The 20,522-nt window shown below is 42.2% G+C and overlaps 1 protein-coding gene across 2 annotated transcripts in view; it reads left to right on the top strand.

Annotated features, from left to right (window-relative positions):
• BAZ1A (bromodomain adjacent to zinc finger domain 1A) overlaps positions 1-20,522 on the top strand; it is a 3,222,221-nt gene that overhangs the window by 2,253,415 nt on the left and 948,284 nt on the right. The window contains exon 17 of one of the 2 annotated variants that reach the window (XM_044074115.1): positions 20,357-20,431. The exons of the other annotated variant lie outside the window; for it this stretch is intronic. Coding sequence (XP_043930050.1) covers positions 20,357-20,431 — 75 coding nt within the window. The remainder of the gene's footprint in view (positions 1-20,356; positions 20,432-20,522) is intronic. 2 annotated transcript variants of the gene reach the window in all.

Below are 20,522 nucleotides of genomic sequence, written 5' to 3'. Positions count from 1 at the left end.
TTCAGCCTCTATTTGTAGAGAGACTTCTCATTTCACTGGGGTACACCATCAATGAAAAGAAATCACAACTGGTACCCAGCCAACAGATTGTATTCCTGGGAGTAAGCTTGAACACAACTTCCCAGATGGCAGTCCTCACTCCAGAGAAACAAATTTGACAGACTATTTCAGTCTACTGGCCACCAAAACCCGGGTATCTGCAAGAAAAATACTACAAGCCCTAGGGTTCATGGCCTCTCTTGCATTCTACTAATTCCATATGCAAGACTGGATATGAGGAAACTTCAATGATACCTAAAAGTCTCTGGTGTCAACATTCTCAGGACACGGAAACAATGATTCCTATCATTCCTTGCCTAAGGACAGAGTTCCTTTGGTGGGCAGAGGCCTGCAGCCACAACAAGGGACTCCCTTTCATTCTACCCCCCTGCCGCTCAAACCCTAACAGACTCATCAGACTATGCATGGGGGCTCACATTGCAGGGCAGTGCATTCAGGGCAAACGGAACCCAAAGCAAATGCACCTGCATATCAATCAAAAAGAAATGTTAGCTGTACAGAATGCTCTGACAGCTTTCAAGGGCCTTATTCTTCCAGGACAACTATTGGTAAAGACAGGCAACACCACAGTTACGTGGTACATAAACAAGCGGAGGGGGACCCATTCCTACCCACTGTGCAGACTAGCCATGGCTCTGTGGAGCACAGCCTTGAGCAACCAAGTGCACTTACAAGCTCAATTCCTGCCAGGCAAACTAAATTCACTGGCAGACTTGACCCGAAATCTCATGGATCCACATTAGTGGAAACTGGGACCCAAAATATTCAAGCTTTTGAGGAAAAGGTGGAGGACACCAGAGGTGGACCTTTTTGCTTCCCCTCAGAACTATCAATTGAGCAGATATTGCACCCGAAATCCCCACAGCCAGGCTTGGAAAGTGGATGCCCTGGCCTTCACCTGGAAAAGCCTCTCAGTCTATGCCTTTCCCCCTCTGCCACTCCTCTCGAAGGTTCTACTAAAAATCAAACAAGACAATCTAAGGACAATCCTGATTGTGCCAGACTGGCCATGCCAGCACTGGTACCCTCTTTTGCGCAGTATGACAGTGCTACAACCATGGCACCTGCCTTAGACTCCTTCCCTGCTGTCCCAGCAGGTGGCCCAGATTCTGCACCATCAGCTACAGGCCCTGAACCTTGCAGTATGGCTAATCCCCTGAATTCTACACCAGCAAACCTCAGTAAGCAGGTGCTGGATGTCATTCTTGAGGCAAGGAGGCCTAGTACTAGAAAATCCTATTCGGAAAAATGGAAAAGATACTGTTCCTGGAGCCAGTCTCAGGGAATAGGCACACCTGTGCCCAGCTTACCTCGTATACTAGATTACCTGACAGAAATGCTCCACAAAGGCCTATCCCTCTCTTCAATTAAGATCCACGCCTCTGCCATCTCAGGTCATTATAATACTGAGCCACCCCTCTTCTCTCATCCTCTTGTAAAACAGTTCCTGAGAGGAGCCAAAAATGTAAGACCCCCCCCCCCCCCCCGGAGAGCTCCCACTCCAGCCTGGGACCTTAACTTTGCATTAGAAAAGCTCACACTTCTGCCCTTTGAACTTGCGGCCACAGCAGAGTTAAAATTCCTCTCATGGAAAACAACTTTGCTTTTAGCCATCACTTCAGCAAGCAGTGTGTTTGAATTGCAGGCCCTTATGGCAGAGGAACCCTTCATCATCTTCCATGCAGATGGGGTTTCCCTCAGGAGTAACCCATCCTTTATGCCCAAGGTGGTGCCTAGTGTGGCTTTAAACCAGTCCATTAATTTGCCAAATTTTTCCCAATCCTCAAAATAAAGGGGAAAGGATCCTGCATTCCCTGGACGTGCACAGGCAGCTTAGGTTCTGTCTGGACAGGACTAAACCTCTCAGAAAATCTGACCAACTGCTAGTCAGCTTTGCTGCAGGGGCAGAGGGCAAGGCCATTTCAAAGCAAACCATTTCTAAATTGATAGCATACTGCATCCATTTCTGTTACAAGCACCATGGGAAAACTACCCCACAAGGGATCAGAACTCATTCCACTAGGGCTACATCTACCTCTGCAGCATTTCTCTGGGGAGTCCCTACCAGGGACATCCTGGAAGCTCTAACCTGGAGCTCTGTACATACTTTCACCAAGCACTACCACTTGCCTATATTTTCTAAATCCAGAGCTGGATTTGCCACAGCAGTCTTACAGGGCCTGATTGCCAGCCCTAATGTTTCATAACTACCTCCACCCTTCCTTAGCTTTGGGAATCAACCCAATTGTGATGACTGTAACAGTGAAACACGAAGAACATAGTGCAGTTATGTACACTTACCATAAATGTAGATGTTCGAGTGTATTCACTGTTGCAGTCCTGGTTACCCTCCCATCAGCCCCCTGACTTCTCTTGATTTCTTTCCTATCTTTTTTTGCCTGGCATATCTTATACCATTGGTATTTGTTTTTTGTTGGGGGTATTATATACCATGTAATTGGTTCCTATTTTGGAGGCAACTGACATCTAGGGCAAGAAGAACTGATGTAATGGCATCTGCTGCATGTTTTATACCCCTGACGACCTGATGTCATGGAAGAAGCGACAGCATCCAACACAGAAATCCCAAGACTCTGGTATTCAGGCCGGCTGAGGGCTACCTGCAGGCAGATAACCTAAATGTGGTGACTGCAACAGTGAATACAGTCTAACATCTACATTTATGGTAAGTGTACACAATTGTGCTTTCTTTACAGACCTGTTTGACAGTGGCGCTAGCTATTCCAAAATCCAGTTAGCAGCCATTTTGATTGTCATTTAGGCCAAACTTTGAGCTGTTCTAAAGATATGCAAGGCCTTTTTTAAGGACACCTTTCTTATGAGACCCCCTATTAAAGACCCCCACTACAGCATGAGATCTTCCGTTAGTATTTCATGCTGTCAGAACCCCCCCCCCCCCATTGTGCCTACCTACTTTTGTTTGTTTAAGCACCTGTTCTAGAATACTTTTTTAATTGCAGTTACATCAGCAAGAAAAGTTTGAGTTTACATACCTTATCAGGCAAATAGCCCTATCTGATTTTTCGTAAAGTTTTTCTCAGTCCAAAACCCTTAATTTGTTCCTGAAAAGGCCTGAAACCATTCATTTGCCAGTCTTCTTCCCAGATCTTGCTAGTAAAGGAGAGTACCAACTTCATATCCTGGATATACATCATCAGTTTGAGTCTGACTTCATAAAACAAAATCCATAAGGAAAAATAACCAATTATTGGTATCCTTTTCTGAAATTAAACTAGTAGTCAAAGTAATCTTATCTATATAGGTTAATTATATGGGTCACAGATTGTATCACCTTTATTTTCTTAGCCTAGGGTATCACATTGCCATCCAAACCTAAAGTTCATATCACAAGATCTATTTTAACTTCTGTGGCTTGTTTCAGGCATTGTACTATATCCAACTTGGACAACAGTGGACTATAAACTCTACTGTGCGTCAAGGTACAGAGCTGCCTTTGGTTCCATCCTTCTCTTGAGTATCCAGCCATGCTGCCATGCTGAGAAGAAAGTAGTTGGGGATTCTGTCCAATCACCAAGACAGACAGGGAGAAAATAATATAGGATATAAAAGTTATGGACTTACTATAATAGAACCTTATTGTCCCTCTCTGTCAGTCTCTGTGCCCTGCCCATCATCAACCTTCCATATTTGGTACCTTCCTTTTTGGATGGATCGGGCAGACCTTATCCTGAAGTATTTCTCCATTCTGTTTTCTTCAGTGCATTGATGAAAGAAGTACAAGTTAGGCTAAGCCAATTATAGAAGAGTAGGAACAGGAATGCAAGAAGAAAGAGAGACCAAGAGTTAAATTTTGACAGGCATGCAAGAACACTACAGTGTTGAAAGCTGTAGAAGATTGTGTAAATGGGTGAGGAGGAATTGCATTACTAATCTGCATGATCAAGGTTACAGAAAAGAAGAGGTTAAGTACCCTGTTCTTCCCATTAGTCCTCCAACAATTGCTATACATCTGTGGAGCATTGTCTGAAGTCTACTTGAGATATAAAAGTACTTGGGAACCATGCAGGTATCCTATTGATCTGAAGTGGTCTTCATTTGCCCTTCAACCTGTGGGACACGGATCCAGAATGTATCTTACTCGGATGCATTTCTCCAGCATTGGGATCCGAGCTCCAAGCTCCTCCCCTATCCATAACGCCCCCTGTCTCCTTCCTCCCCAGTTCTCGTTTGCCATGCTCATTGCAAGCATCGTGATCTGCTGCCCCAAGCTATTTTGGGTAAGTGTGTTTAATTTGGTGATCTAGATTCTCTTTCGATCTAAAAATCTCTTTCTATTCTTGCTCTCCCTATTCTTTTTCTAGGATTGTGTGTGTGTGTGTGTGTGTGTGTGTGGTCTTCTCTGTTGGTAAGATGTCAAAGACATCCAAACCAGGCTTCCACAAATGCCCGGAGTGTGGCCATAAACTTTCCCCAGCTGATGTCCACATTCTGTGTTTCGTCTAGGGGTTGCCCATCTTAATTCCTCCTGCTCAATCTGCACAAGGTTCAATCCCCGCATATTGATCGACAGGAGGAATAAACTTATTCTGAAAGGCCTTCTCCCTCCCCTACTATGGAGACCCTGGCCACCCCTGGTACTTCTACCCTGGCTACTACTTCTGTCTCTGCCCTGGCATCTGGGACTCAACCTCCTGCTAAGAGGAGCAGGGGATGGAGATAAGCACAAATATAAAGACATGGACCGGGGACAGAGATGAGCACAAGCATAGAGGACAGGCTGAGGCAGCAGTCCCCTGACCACTCTTCCTCATATGAACCACTAGCAAAGTTATGCTCAACTCGTAGTATTGTGTCTCCCTGACTCTGTTCCCCCTGTTTCTCTTCAGAGCTGGAGGTGCCTCGGAGTTATTCCCCAGCATCTGGGTCACTTCACCTCCTTTCTAGGCCGGTGTTGGTGGTCTCTTCCTCCAGATCCACCTGCAGCCTTCGAAAGCAGATGTGGACAGGATGCTGCAAATATTCATCAGCACTCAGATAAAAATGTGAGTCTTTCCTGTCCCCTCTCCCTCCTGAGCGAGGGGCATATGCAGTCTGCTCTCATTCCAATTACTTCTTCACAGATCTGACCGACGGAGGTTGAGGGGTCAACGCCGACAGTACCTTGACGTCGACAGTTAACTTGAGCAGGTGAGGTCTGAGAAGCTTGGAGCTGTAGTCTCTGTGCCTGTAGGTTTGGCATAGGCTCCCTTGTTAATCCAGAGGATTATGGACCCGACCATAGCCCCAACTCAGGGGCTTTGTTCTCCTCCTGCCTTTGATGTGGTGGAGAGGGTCTCTTGATTTCATCGAGACCCTTGATGATCTCAACCTCTGAATCTGTCCTGGCTCACTCTTTCTTGTTCAGATTTCACCATTCTGCTACCTCAAGGACAGCCTGCTGTCTCTCTGCCCCAGGGAGCTCCCACACGGGAACTGTTAGACGTTTTTGAGTCATCCCCAGCGACCCCCCCTCCCCCCCGAGGTTGTTCCTTGAAAATGCATGTGTAAAAGGAGCCACTTAGACTTCCCGCTAGAGTCTCTTACGGTGTTCCTGGAGGGGTTTGGCACAGGACCCTGTAATACCTGGGTGTCCCCTCCCGCAGATCTCTAGTGGATCTTGTTACATCTCAGTGTGGAAGGGACCTGACACAGTGGAGCCTATCCCCAGACATCCTGATAAGGTCTTCAGAGGCCCTACTGACAAACCACACTGGTCTAAGGGACCCCCTGTCGATGCCATGGTGGCAGCGGCCACCAAGAAGAATCTCACACAGAAGAGCTCCGCAGTCCATCTGCAGGACTGAGAATCTAGGTCCTTGGACCATTTCAGGAAGTGGGCCTACAGTTCAGCAACATTCTTGGTACGTGCACTGAGCTACATGGCACATGTTATTAGACTTCAGTGAAACTTGGTGGAGGTTGTTGAGTCTAGCCCATGGTCCATGACTGAAGATAGGAAGGTTTTCTCCTTTCAAATGGCCATTGTCACCTCCATTGCCAATACCTCTATGTGGCTTCTCTCTCATGCTACTGAGGGGCGCCGCCAGGGCTCCAGGAGCAGGTGTAACCATCAGGCATCACACCTGGCTCTGACTGTGTACCTTCTCGGAGCCCTTCAAGGTGTCATTTGCAAATGCCCCATACGATAGTTTCACTCTCTTTGGAAAGATGGTACGCAATACACTGGTCTAGACTGAGACGGACAGGAAGACTCTGCCATCGGAACCTGCTTTTCAGACCCCTAATGGTCCTTCTCCAGGATTCAACTGTGGGGGGCAAAGAAGATGTTTACAGAAGTCTCAGGGTTATTTCCAGAACGCTCGGGACTCCACGGCAGAGGGGACCCTTGTAACCAGGGGTCTCGGGACTCATTCTTGGACAGGCCCTCACAGCAGCTCTGAAGGGTTGCCCGACTGCTGATCTCTGAAAGCAGTCTGGGGTTGACTATTGCTACACTGTACAGCCTGAGAGTCTGTCATAGACGATCAATGGGTGTTACGAATCGTATCCAAAGGATAATCAGTTCCCTTCCTGTCAAAGCCAGTTCCAGCCAAATGCCTCCTGGATGTTCCACCCATGCAAAGGGATGCAGCAGCACAGGAAATTTCCATGCTGCTAGAAAAACAACTCATCCAGCCCGTCCCCCCACACCAGTCCAAATTAAGCATTTATTCCAAGTTTTTTTTAGTGTCAAAACAAACGAGGGACTTGAGGCCAATTCTGGATCTCCTTACATTGAACTTGTCCATTGCTAAGGCAAAATTCTAAATGCTCACACTTAAATCTTTCCTGCCTTTCCTACAGAACAAATGGATGTGCTCAGTAGACTCCAAGACGCATGCTGTCACATCAAAATGAACAGAATTTCTTGGAGGTTTCTCCACTTCCAGCTGGAGGCCAATCATTACCAATTCTGAGTGCTACCCTTTGGGCTTACCACATCCCCCAGGGTGTTCACCAAAGCGATGGCAATGGTAGCAGCTTACCTGCAGCTGCAGGACTTCCAGGTCTTCCCATACCTGGACGATTGGCTCCTTTCTGCCCCCTCCAGGCATAGTCTCTATCAAGCCAGGGATTTCCTCGTCCAAGCCACCTACCAGTTTGATATCACCATTAATCTCAATAAATCCCTTTTAGAACCTGTTCAAGTTCTGGACTTCATTGGAGCCCGGTTGTACACCATTCAGACCAAGGTCTTTCCTGACATCCGACAGACTTCAGTCTGACTTCATATTCTTCAGGGCCCCATATCCTCCAGAGGAGTTTAAGGGCATTGGGGTCCATGGCGGCCACAATCACCCTCATTCCCACAGCTTGGTTGCACATGATGGTGCTCTAATAGACTCTGGCGGTCCAGTGATCATTTCAAGATCTACCACTGTGACATCCTGTTCATCAATCACGAGCATGCATAGATTTGGTGGATTCAGTCCCTGGATCCTCTTCTCTTCTTCGTGGTCGGACGTTTATTCTTCCCACCCCTCTAACCACGGATGCTCCCTGCTCGGGTGGGTGAGGGGGCATTGGTTGGAAAGGACAGTTTAAGGCTTGTGGTCTTCCCAAGAGACCCAGTTGCTTATCAGCATCCTGGAGATGAGGGCAGTGCTATTGGCATTGCAAGCTGTTAATACCCATCTTCCCCTAGGGACGATTGCCGTCCAGACAGACAACATGTCTGTAGTCTGGTACATCAACAAACAGAGGGTAACCAGGTCTTACCCTCTTTGTCGTGAAGCCATGAGATTGTGGGAGTGGGTGATCTCCACTGGCTTTTTTCTGGTGGCAATGCACATTCCGGGGAGGTCCAACATTCTAGTGGACTGGCTCAGCAGGTCTATCCTGATGCCTTATGAGCGGTCTCCTGAATCCTTCAATAGCAAAACAGATCTTTCCAAAGTGGGGTCAGCCTTGCTGCAATCTCTACACCTCTTCTTCCAACATGAAGTGCAACCAGTTTTTCTCTCTGATCCCCCTTCCAGGGGAGATCCCCAGATATGCTCCGGTCTAATCTATGCTTATCCTCCACTTCCCCTTATTCCGAAGTTCATTCAGAAAGCGCAACAGCTGGGGAGCTCAGTCATCCTCATTGCCCCCTTCTGGCCTCACCAGGTATGGTTCCCTTCTTTATGGTCTCACGTAGTGTCATCCCTCAACATTGGATCCGGTTCTGGATCTCCTTTCTCATCCTTCAGAGATTCCACATCTAGATCTGGCCAGTCTGAAGCTCACCACTTGGCTGCTCCAGTTTCCATGATAGTGAGGACTCTTGTGCTATCTTCTCTGGTTAAAAAGCTCTTGGTTGCAGCTCATAGATTTTTCCATGAGGAAAGTGTGTTCGAGTAAGTGGAAGCGTTTCCCAATTTGGGCATCTCAACAGGGTTTGGATCCATTCACTGCTCTGATTCCTTTTATCTTACAGTTTCTGGCAGGCATTTTTCAACAGGGTGCCAGTTCCTCTATGGTTAAAGTTCAGCTGGTGGCTATTTCCAATTTCCACGAGGACTAATTCAGCTTCTCTAGCCTCTTCTAAGCTCTGCAAAGCCTTTCTCAGGGGTACTTTTCTTCTTAGGCCATGATCAAAGACCCTACGCCCCTTTGGGACCTTACTCTGGTACTTCAAGCCTTGGTTTCTTCCTCTTTTTAACCTGCTGCTTCAGTGGATCTGCAGTTCTTGTCATGGAAGACAGCCTTCCTAATTGCTGTTGCTTCAGCTAAAAAGAGTGTCAGAGCTTCAGGCCTTCTCCATTAAGCCTCCTTACATGTTCTTCCATAAAGACATCTTTTGCACTAACCCTTCCTTTCTGCTGAAAGTGGCCTCAGAATCAAACATCAATCAGGTTATCAACCCCCCTGTCTTTTTTCTGAACTTTCAGAATAAGGGAGAGTATAAATTGCACCTGCTGGATGTTCATAGACTAATACATTTTTACTTGCACAGGACAAAGGCCTTTTGTAAGTCTGATCAACGTTTTGTTTCCTACTTTAAGCCCTTTTTAGGGAAACCTGTATGTAAGGTGTCACCATTGCTCGTTGGATTTCTCCGTGTATTCTTTTGGCATATTCAACTAAAGGATTGTACCCGCCAGGTCAAGTTAAGGCACATTCTACTAGGTCTATGGCTACTTCAGCTGCATTTTGGTCCAGAGTTTCCTTGGAAGACATTTGCTGTGCTGCTATCTGGGCATCTTCACAAACTTTTATCTCCCATTACAAGTTGGACCTCATCTCCAGAAGTAGGGCATCCTTTGGCTCTGGTGTATTACGGAATATCCTTCCATGAGTAACACCCAGGTGTTTGGTAGCTGGGGACTCTCTCCCACAGGTTCAAGAGCAAATGAAGACAACTTCAGATGAAGAAGTTATGTACTCACCATAATGTTCCATCTGAGTTGTTGCTCTTCTTTTGTCTTCAACCATACCTCCCTCCTTCCCCCTGCCTTATATGGGCTGTGTGGTGGTCTGGCTTGAAAAGAGATGGCCCTTCTCTTGGCATAAATGATCATTCCTTATAATACTTTTTGGGTTATTATACCAAGGGATAAAACGTTGCGTCAGGTTGGGTTGCTAGGGTGAGTGGCAAACTCGATCTGAAGGGAGAAAGGAGACTGGGCATTATGGATAAAGGGAGGCACTTGGAGCTCGGAAGAGATGCTGGAGAAATGTGGCTGAGTCGGATCCATCCCTGATCCGTGTCCCAGAGGTTGAAGACAAATGAAGAGCAACAACTCAGATGGAACGTTATGGTGAGTACGTACCTTTTTCTTTTGTATATTCCCTTTCCATTCTTGTTTCCCAGGCTTTTCTAATCTCTACTGATTGATTGTTGTAATCATCATTCGTTATTTTATATGCCATACTATTTATCCCTTGTTTAACTGTAGCTTCTGTTTGAGTCCATTATTAACTCAACCATTGCTGGTCTTTCATTTAACACTTCTTTCCTTTCCTTGGTAAGGAAGGCAGTCTCCCACTCGCAATCCAAACTTCTGTTTGGCCTCAACCCTCTCTGACTTTTATGCTCGACCTGTATGTAGTATACTAAATGGACTAGAAACATTTTCACAGTTTATACATTACTGTTCATGTCCATAGTCAAGAGCTTCTACCTCTCAATTTTTGTATTATCTTTTGTTTAGTCTCTTCCCACATGTCCACAGCTGTCCTTGTGGCATCCATTTTAATCCATGCATACAAGTACCTCATCTTACATTGTCACTGCATAAGTATGGGTATTACTGAAACAATCCATGTTTGGGAATATAGTTTGCTGCTATAGCCTTTGTTTTATCCTCATTTATTTTATGGCCTAAAAAACATGAAACTGTGTTCCACAGCACTGAATTATCCTTTTTTTTAATTTATCAAGTACAAAATAATATCTTCTGCAAATAAGGCTATTGTTTCTTGAATACCGCACTAGGCATGCCCTTGAAATTTTTGCCCCTTCTCATTTTTGTGAATGGCTCTTAAGTGTAAGGCAAATAAAGGGGATATAGAACAACCCTGCCTGGTTCCTCTGCTCAGGAATGTAAGTAAATCCATACAGTCACAACATCAAAAATCAAGTACTTATTGCCGTATTTCACATCATCAAAAATCAAGTACTTATTGCCAAATGTACAAAGTGATACTGAGATGCTCTGCTTTGGTCATAGTTGCTATTAAATGGAATAATATTCCCCTCACACATTGGAGCTGGAAAATGTATGAAATTTATAGCCAAACTAAAACAATACCTAACAACTCAGCACTTGAAGCATTACATAAGACACAGGCTACTCATAACAGCCAGTCATTTGTATATTTATCATACTCAAAAGGCAACAACAAACACCCTTATAAATGACTCTGCTTTGTAGTTTCCTATTTTTTCTCTCTTTCCTACACTTTTCAGCCTTAGTGTTTACAATTTTCAGCTATTTCTGCCTTTTGTAGCTTTATGGAGGACAAGGACTGCTGTCGTGTTTCCTGTTCAGACATTTCAAGGGCTTCTGCACATCTGTATTCACCAGAAGAGCCCCTTTCCTCCTTGTGACACAACTTTCTTGATTGACACGATTGCTTTTCTGTTTGAACCCAGTAGTTCAGTGGCTTTTAGGTTCATCTCTTGAAAAATGGCTTTCCTCGTTGCCATATCTTGCTAAGGGATCTTTGATCCTTAGGCCCTTATCTGTGGTCTTTGTGTACTCCTTAGGGTCAACCCATGTTTCCTCCTAAAAGTGATCAGAAATGTCTTTAAAACTGTAGCAAGTGTTACACAGACACACAGGTGAGAAAGTTCTTTGAAAATTAATCTGTACTGCTCACATATTTGTCTTGTTTTACATGTTATTTTGGTAAAGCAGAATAACTGCATTTTGTCATTTATTATGATACAAAAGGTAACACTTTTCAAGCAAACCATCTTCAGATGGCCTTCTGATTGTTTTATATTTTTGCCATCATCTTTTGTGAAGATCAACCCACTGAAAAATATTTCTGCCTATGGAGGTGGGTGGGGGGCAAGTGGCTGCTTTCAGTGCTTGCTTGAAAAGTGTTTCCATTGCAGACACTTGGGCTAAAGGCTGTTGATTTCATACTTTCGGTGAGCATTCTTGTTTAGGTCATAACTTTAGGAATTGGTTTCTTTGAGATTTTTCTACTTGCCTATCTTCTGGATCATGTTACCTTAGAGGTAGCTACTACTTGGGATTTTTCAAAGTCATGGACCCACCAAGCCCTCTCCTTTTTTTTCTGTAGTAGGTGCTTTTACTTTGTCACTTGATTTGTAAGGGGACCTTGATTTGTTGGTGACAAATATCTTCCTCCTGTGCCTGGATGGCCTCTTACTGTTGCTGGAGTCCCTGTATGTTGGGCAAATGTATACATTATATATGTCCTCGGTATAGTTCAGAAGTCAGATCTTAATTTTTTCCATCTGTAGGATTTGATAAGGATTCTCAGTGCTGCAGTAGCTGATAGCCATTTGGGTTTTTATCCTGTCCAGGTTATAATAGCCAGACAGTCTTCAGAAGTCTCTGTCTCCACTCCACATGTTGATAAAGATGAATTACTTACATTAGTTAAGAGCTGATGCTGCTATTTAAAAGTGTACAAAAGTCACAAGACAGTCAATAAAAACACTTTTTCCATAACTCAGAACTTATTTTTTCAGTACTTTCTTGCTGCCTTTGAGAGGGCACCTCTGGGTTTCACAAGATTGAGCATCAGTTCTGGTCCTCCATTTCTGACATTTACATCCCCTATGAGGAGTCCTTCAACACCGTAATTATATTTTTTCTAATTTCGACAGGAGTTGAGAACCTATGTCTTTAAGAATACTTGTCAATTCACTGTGTTGACATTTCAGTGGAAACTGTTATCAGACAAGTTACTTTTAGTGGCTAGGGTTAATTAACTCAGTCTGGGCAGTCTTTGTGAGAAAAAAGTTTGTTTTCTACTTTTTATTAGAGGAATGAGAGAATTTGTTTAAATAGGTTGTAAATGTGTTTTGATGCTTGTGTACACTTTGACAACTTGCCTTCATTTTTATGTGTTTACTTTAGTAAAATTTGGGGGGACTGTGTAGGGAATTGCAAGTGTACATAGTGCTTGTGAACAGTAAATTCGCAACTTACCTTCCAGCTGACTCTTTCCAGCAGCACTTAAACAGGAACATAGATACCCTTACTAGTTTTGCAGTTCCCCCTCCTGCTGTACCTAGAAAAAAGAAACTAAATAGCCCTTGCCCACAGTACAGGCTTAGTGTACACCTCAGTTTTGGTGAATGACTCTAAATTAGCCACAGCTCCTGTCCGCCACCATGGACCAGGGAGTTAACCACATTCTTTGCGGCTTTTCCAGTGTCCACCATAAACAGGTTCTCAGTCTCCCGTTTTGTCAGCAGATTGTTTCAGATAAATGGATTCTGAGAGTAGTTCAAGAGGGTTACAAATGGCATTGCATTGAAATACCACCTTCTTCGGGAATACCCCCTCATACTCTGAGCCAGACAGAGTTTTTTTCCTTGGGTTCTTCATCGTACGCTTTCTTTGGAGGTCATAAAACCAGTGCCTCAAAACCAAGGGGGGAAAGGATTCTATTCCAAAATGTTTCTGGTGCCAAAGAAAGATCCTTCTTGGGAGACCAGTACTCTATCTATCATTTCTCATCTTGTTTGTGAAAGTACCAAAGTTCAATATGTTGACCTTGGAGTCTGTTACCTCTCCTCCTCCTCCTAGGTGTCATGGTAAATGTACACTTAAATGATGCTTATCACCACATCCTTATTGCATGAAGTTCAGAGGTTTCCTAAGGTTATGTGCTCCTTGGCCAAAACTGTCAGTTCCTCTGAATTGCCCTTTGGGTTATCTACAACTCCAAGGGTATTTATAAGATGTCTAGCTCCAGTGATACCCTTTTGCAGACTGCAGGGCATTCATATTTCTTTATTTCGATGACTTGCATATTTTTGCAGAGTCTTTTTCCAGGTGTCAAGAGTCCCTTTCTTGTGTTACAAATCTCTTCCTCTCAACCTAGGCTTTCAGATCAAACCACCACCAAATATTCTCCTTAATTCCTTTTCACAGGATTGTGTTTCTAGGTTGCTTTCTAGATGCTTCCTTGGAAAAGGCATTCCTAACCTCGGACAAAGTGGGCTTGTATCTGTTAGTCTTCTTGAGATTCTTAAATCATTCTCAGACAGCCAGAGAGTATCTCAGGCTTCTAGAGTTCATCATCCATGATTCTCACAATTCTTGCCAGGTTGCACATGAAAAAAATATAGTGGTTCTTAGACTGGACGGAGCAGTGTTGCAGCGGTTACATTGTCACCTCACAGCAAGAAGTTCTGTGGTTCGATTCTCTGCTGGGGTGCCTTCTGTGTGAAGTCTGCATGTCCTCCCGGCATCTGTGTTAGTTTCCTCTGGGTGCTCCAGCTTCCTCCCAAATTACAGACATGCATCTAGAGCGTTTTTCCCTGGCCGCCTCTGAAAATTTGCTTTGTTCCAAGTCGGACTTTCCTGGTAAACAAATTTTAAATAAATAAAATAAAAAAAAAGACTGGAAACAACATTCTTACTCTCTGGAATTTAATTCCAGTTTTGGGTTTTGTGAATAGAGAATTGCTGTGCTGGAGACGACAAATTTCTCTGAATCCAGGTCGCTCATTCTTCCACCTCCAACTCATTCTGTGACAACAGACACTTCAAGTTTTGGTTGGAGAGCAGTTTCAGTTAGAGTAAAAGTGCAGGACCTTTGAGCAAGACAGGCCAAAGCACATACATGTCAAAGTGATGCTAGCTGTGATCTTTACTGTAGAATCTCCTCATCTGTGGTCCGCAGGACCTCTGCAGATGGTTACAGACAAAAGCACAGTGATGTGGTATATAAACAAACAGGGGGCATTTGGTCTTATTCTCTGTGCAGGCTGGTTGTGGTGACTTGGGAGGTAGCCCTGAAGCATTGTTTATCCTGCTAGGTTTCCTTCATTTTGTCAGAGCAAAATTATGTGGCAGACAAGCTGAGCAGGATGCTGACCGACACTTGCAGATGGAAATTGAACAAAGGGATCTTCCCGGAATTGATCCACTTGTGACAAATACCTGAAATAGATCTGTTAACATCCTTTCAAAACAGGCAACTAAACACATTCTGCTCAAGAAGTCCTTTCAGTCAGGACCGGAAAACTGATGCTTTTTCATTCCCATGTTTGGTAGTGCTCCTTTATACATTTCCACCTTTCCACTGATATTATCTATAGTAATTCTATTCAAAATGATTCAGAAGCCTTTTCCAAAGATCACTGTGGTTACTCCATTCTGACCCAAAAAACAGTGGTTCACCCTTTTTATGGAGTAGGCCCAGGACAATTACCACATGCTTCCTCACAGATCAAATCTTTCCGCAAAAGAGATGAGGAATTTGATGCACCCCAGTTTCAAACAATTGCAACTGACTGCCTGGACGATTCAGATTTGATACCTTTTTAGTTGCCTTCTTTTTGAGGACATGCAGTAGGTACTAAAGGAGTCAAGAAAAACTGCTACTATGAAGTTTTATTTTAGTAAGTGGAAAATATTTTCCAGTTTATCCTGAACTAGTAACCAGGGTCTAATCAGGGATATTATGTACCACTGTTTCTTACACATTTATGATTGACCATCATCTGGCCTATCCTTTTCCTCTGTCATGTTTCATCTTTCAACCTTTTCAGCATGTCTGCCCATGAATCCTCTCCTCTTTCCCTGTCTTTGATCAGTCAGTTCTTGAAGGGGAGATATGCATTTAAGACCACACAGGAAACAGGTGGCACTCTTTTAGGATCTTAACTTTCTGATGGAAAAGTTAACTTTGTCTCCCTTTGAACCAGTTCATCTGGCTGATTCACAGTTCATAAAATGGAAGACTGTTATTGCACTAAATTCTTTATGAACAGTGTCCCAATGGTAAGCTATCTGTGTGGGTGAACTTTTATTGTTTGGTTTTCCATACAGATAGTATCATTTTAAGAACAAATCCATCATTCATGTCAAAGTTGTTTCAGAGTTTACATTGAATCAAGCCATCGTTCTCCCTGTTTAAAAACATAAACTTCAGGGCGAAAGTGTATTCAATACTCAGGATGATCTCCTGTGATGGGACAAAGAAAGGGCAAAAAACTATGACCAAACAAAATAAAAAACACCAAAATGTGAACCAAGCAGAATAGCTATTAATAACATGCTATAACAAAATTTTATCTGGTACCTCAGCCTTTTGCCTTCAAAGGATAAAAAATAATGCACCCAAACATTGTTTAAATACAGGTAGACTTCCACGATCAAATAATTAAGTAATGAAACAATTAACATGCCGCTGCATACACTAAAGACTTATTTATACTTATAAATATATATGTAATCCTAATTCAATCATAATTAAATACATAAATATTAACATTCAAATATAAAAAAAAAATAGAAAAATGTTTCATGCAACACCATTAGTTAAGATTAACTTCCAAATTCAGCCCCTTTGGATAGAGTGTGTGTAATTTAAAATCATCTTACTTTGAATCGCATTCAATTTTCTCACAAGGTTACCCCCCCCCCCCAAAAAAAAAATACTGGTGGCTGAGCTAAGAGAGAAAAGAAAAAAAATGAGCATCAGAACCTGAATGAACTGTATGAAAATGCTCTGCCATGGACGTCTGAAATTGTGGCTCCTTGCATCACCCAAATGCTCCATGACACTCACCTTCCTTTTGGTTTTCCCGAAGTACCATTTAACCGTCTTACAGCCGCAACCTATGGTATAAACCACCCCACAAAAATCACAACAAAATCTACCATTAGAAACAAATGTCCTACCATTAATTTTGGTGTTCAGTAAATTCCTAACTTTACCATACACTGTACAATGTCCATAGGGGAAAAGTACCAGAAGAGCCCAAGACGTTCCCTACTCCCTTAAAAGGGAGATTCAATAGCTCTTTTAAATTAGTGTCTCCCAAAAGTAAGTCGCATGATTTGGAAACAAATGGCCCACTTTTTCCTCTGAATACACTAGATACCACAAATCAGAAATTATACCTTTCAAAATCTCTGAGAAAGGTGTGAATTTAGTAACAAAAACTATTTTTAAAATTATTTAATCTTTCTAATTCTCCTTTCCCCATATTACGGGTATATTCCTGACTATGAGAAACCCATTTAGACACAAAAGTGCCCTCCAACTTAGATTTAGCTTATAGTAGTGCCTCTGCAGAATAACCCCGATCACGTAACCTATCATAAACATCCTTCAAATATTTTTCTTTTAACCTTTCCTCCGATATATTAGAGGAAGCACTCTTGAACTCACTGTATGGTAGAGTGTATCAAGTGTGTGTGTGTGTGTGGGGGGGGGGGGGCACTTGAAGCGTATAAGAAGTTGTTGACAGACATTGGTTTTCTAAATGGTCTGAATTAAATTTTTTGTTAAAATCGAGGTAAAACTCCACATCCAAAAATTGTATTGATGTGTAGTTATATTCAAAACTAAACTCGAGTCAATGACCATTGCTGTTCAACTCATGCATGAACTCAACTAGCTGACTCGACTAGCCCCTGCAAATAAAAAAATCATCACTATATCTTTTGTATAATATAACCTGTTCATAAATAAATGTTGCTACTATATACAAACTTCTTCTCGAAGTCTCCCATATATATGATGGAGCAAAGGGGGGGGGCATGGCATTTCCACCCTTCCGTAGAAAAAAATTCCTTACTGAAACAAAAGTAGTTGAGTAAGGTAAAGCTCTCGTAACTTGAGGAAAGAAGTATGGGGGCCCACCATCATAATATTAACCACAGCCTCAAGACCCCATTTATGTTGTATACTAGTTTACAATGAGGAAACATCTATGGTAGCCCAATAGAAGTCATCCTGCCAGCTAATCTTGCTCACACTTTAACATAAATCCCTGGTATTCTTAATATGAGCTGGAATCTTCAGCAAAAATTCCTTTAAATGAACGTACAAAAAAGTCCGCACATTTTGCAAGTAAGAGTTGACACCCGTCATTATTGGCCTAGCAGGAGGGCATGTTAAATCTTTGTGAATCTTCGGAGTAGCATAAAAGGTATGATCCCTAGGTATGGAAATAAATAATTTTCTAACATTTTGAGAAGTCAAAAAACAAATCTCTTACCTCTTTCTAAAATTTCTAACACTTATGTGTTAAATGTAGTGACTGGATTCACATCCAACTTAACAAAATCATCTTCATTCAGAAGCAAACTTTTCAGCACGTTAACATATTTCTCCTTGGACAAAATAACCCAATTTACCTCCCTTGTCAGCCTGCCTAAACACACATTCCTTCACGCACTCACATAATTCTTTCAAAGCTAACCATTCATTTTTAGATTTGTATATAATAAAAATGTTTTAATTAGTCTGTCAAACTCATGTTCCACTTTTTTACAAACCAAACTCTCAAATATATAACCGAAGACATATTGGGAGGAACAAAGGTGCTGTCATGGGACAAATCCGGAGCCACTAATTTACAATAATCATGAAAAAAATGCATTTATCCCCACCAAAATCAACTATGTCTTCTTTATTAAACATTTCCATGATTTCAAAGTTGTATAATGACGCATTTAATAAAGGGTCTTCCTCAAAAGATGACTGTAAACATTCAGATGAAACCCATTCATCTCTGTTCCCAAAGTAGGCAATTAAATGCAATTTCCTACAAAATCTTTTTACTTCAATGAGTACATCAGCTAATGTAGGATATTTCATGCTGACAAACTTAGGCCCTTTAAGAGCCATTCAGCCTCAAGTGAAATACAGAAGTCAGATAAATTTACAATATTTAATAAATTAGAGTTACTAAAATTGGTGTGAAAATTAGAGTCCCCAAAGTCCAATAAGTCCAGATTACACAAAGCACTTCACAATTTCAATTCTTCCTGCCTTTCCCTCTGTTCTTTCACCCCTTTCCACGACCATTCTGAGAAATGTTCTGCTCCTCAACCACAATAGTCTGTGTGATCAGAAAAATCTAAAGTCACCCTCTGGCAAATTGTTGAATGACGCACACTTCTTGGAGGCAGTTTCAACTGAAAACACAACCCATGTCAAAACATACTATTTCAAGATGGTTGACCCTTGTTACTGTTTTTTATTTTTTAATTATTGTTTTTATGTATATTATTCCTACCATGACAGATCTATTCCAGGAAGAATCTAGGGCACATTATACTAGAGCTTTGTCTTTAATGGCATACTGGAAAGGGGTGGACTCCAAATATTTCAGAGGCAACTACTTGGTCCTCTGTATATAATTTTACAAAGCATTTCAAACTGGATTTCTTGTCCAGGGCCAGGACAGGCTTTGCTACAGTCGTACTCCAGAGGCTTTTAGATCCTAATCCTTTTCTTCCCAGGATGGATAAGCTGTAGTAATCTAGCCAAATAGCTACAGGCTGCTGCAGCAATGAGAATAATGAACATAGGATAGTTGTATGAGTTGCACTTGTATAACAGTAAATGTTTGAATTGCTGACTGCTGTAGTAGCCTCACTGTCCCTCAACCCCCTTTGTTTTTTATATAGTTATGTTTTTGAGATAAAATTGTGTTCATAACTTTTTTGGTTTGCAAGAGAGTAGGCTTGCTGTCTGCCTTTTTGGGGGGACGTAGCAGCCCTGACACGTGTGGAGGAGAGTCAGAGACTTTTGAAGACTGTCCAGATGTTATATCCTGGGAAGAATATAACACACATATCCAAAGGCTACTGCAGCAGTGAGGAATTCTAACATTTACTATTACAGTAAATGCAACTTACAGAACTGTACTTTCTTGCTTAGAAATTGGGGGTTAACTGGCAGATTCTTAGGCTAATTTACACTATCATAGTGTGGAGAGTAACATTACAACATTCATTTGCACTGTGTGCATATGGGCTACCTAGAAACATATTGTATTTGAGTGGAATAGAGACTGAGACTTAGAAGTTTCCCCCTCATAGATCAGCTGATATGGGTAAGAAGGTCATTTTTATTTATCTGCATTATTTAAGACTTGTTTTTTTTTTAATCGTGTGTTGCATTTAGTGTTTTTGTAGTTATAAATATGCTTTCATTAACTTCCAGTTAGGACATTCTTGTATACATATCCTTAGTATGTGCATATCCATTTTAGTTGTGTTCAGTCTCATTTTCTGCTATAGTCTCCTTATTGCTTTCATAAGTTTGCTTTGCTAGAGAGGTCATACTTAAAACACTTTTAGCATGTTCATTCCTGTTGCATGTGTCTACTTAGTGACACTTTTTTTTGTTGTAGATCAACTTCCCTATTAACTGCTCATCTTGATTAACTTTTCTACATTTCATGCAAAAGCTTTTGAATAACGATGTACATGTTAGCAAGCTTTGCTTGGCTTCAGCATGCTGCATGCTATTAATTTTCTCTCTTCTCTCGCTCTCTTTTTTGTTATGTACATGGTAATGTTCCATTTGCTCCACATAACTGCTATTTACTTGACATTTGTGTGAATTCATCGTTGGGGGAAGATACCATGGTTCTTGCATGTGAGGCAGTTAAGCTTCCATTTCAGGTATTTCCCAGTTTAGAAAGTATAAAACATTCATTCTTGTTCTGAAGTCTCTTGATAGTCTGTTGGGGATATAATAGTCTTACATAGAGAAGATTGCAGTTTTTCTGTAGGAAGGGTCTTGCTGTCCTCTTCAGTATAGTGCTTGTTGCTTTTAACTTGTGCATTTTTTAAATAAACTGTTTCTGCTTTTGCAATCTGTGCAGTTTGCTCTGTGTTTTTGGAGAGACTGAGCGGAGATTGGCTAACTCAAGGCACCATCTGTACCCGGCCCTTTGAAGGTAGTGCACGATTTGCTTTTTGTGCTTTTATTTAGATGAAAAGTTGTCCTCCAACTGTAGTAGTCCGATACCGTTGCCTTGGGGAGATGGC

Source organism: Protopterus annectens, chromosome 6.part0, assembly GCF_019279795.1.
Source record: "Protopterus annectens isolate FY-2018-M chromosome 6.part0, PAN1.0, whole genome shotgun sequence".
NCBI classification, from domain to species: domain Eukaryota; kingdom Metazoa; phylum Chordata; order Ceratodontiformes; family Protopteridae; genus Protopterus; species Protopterus annectens.
Note: the sequence above shows the minus strand (reverse complement) of the source record. Positions and strands in the feature narration are given on the sequence as shown.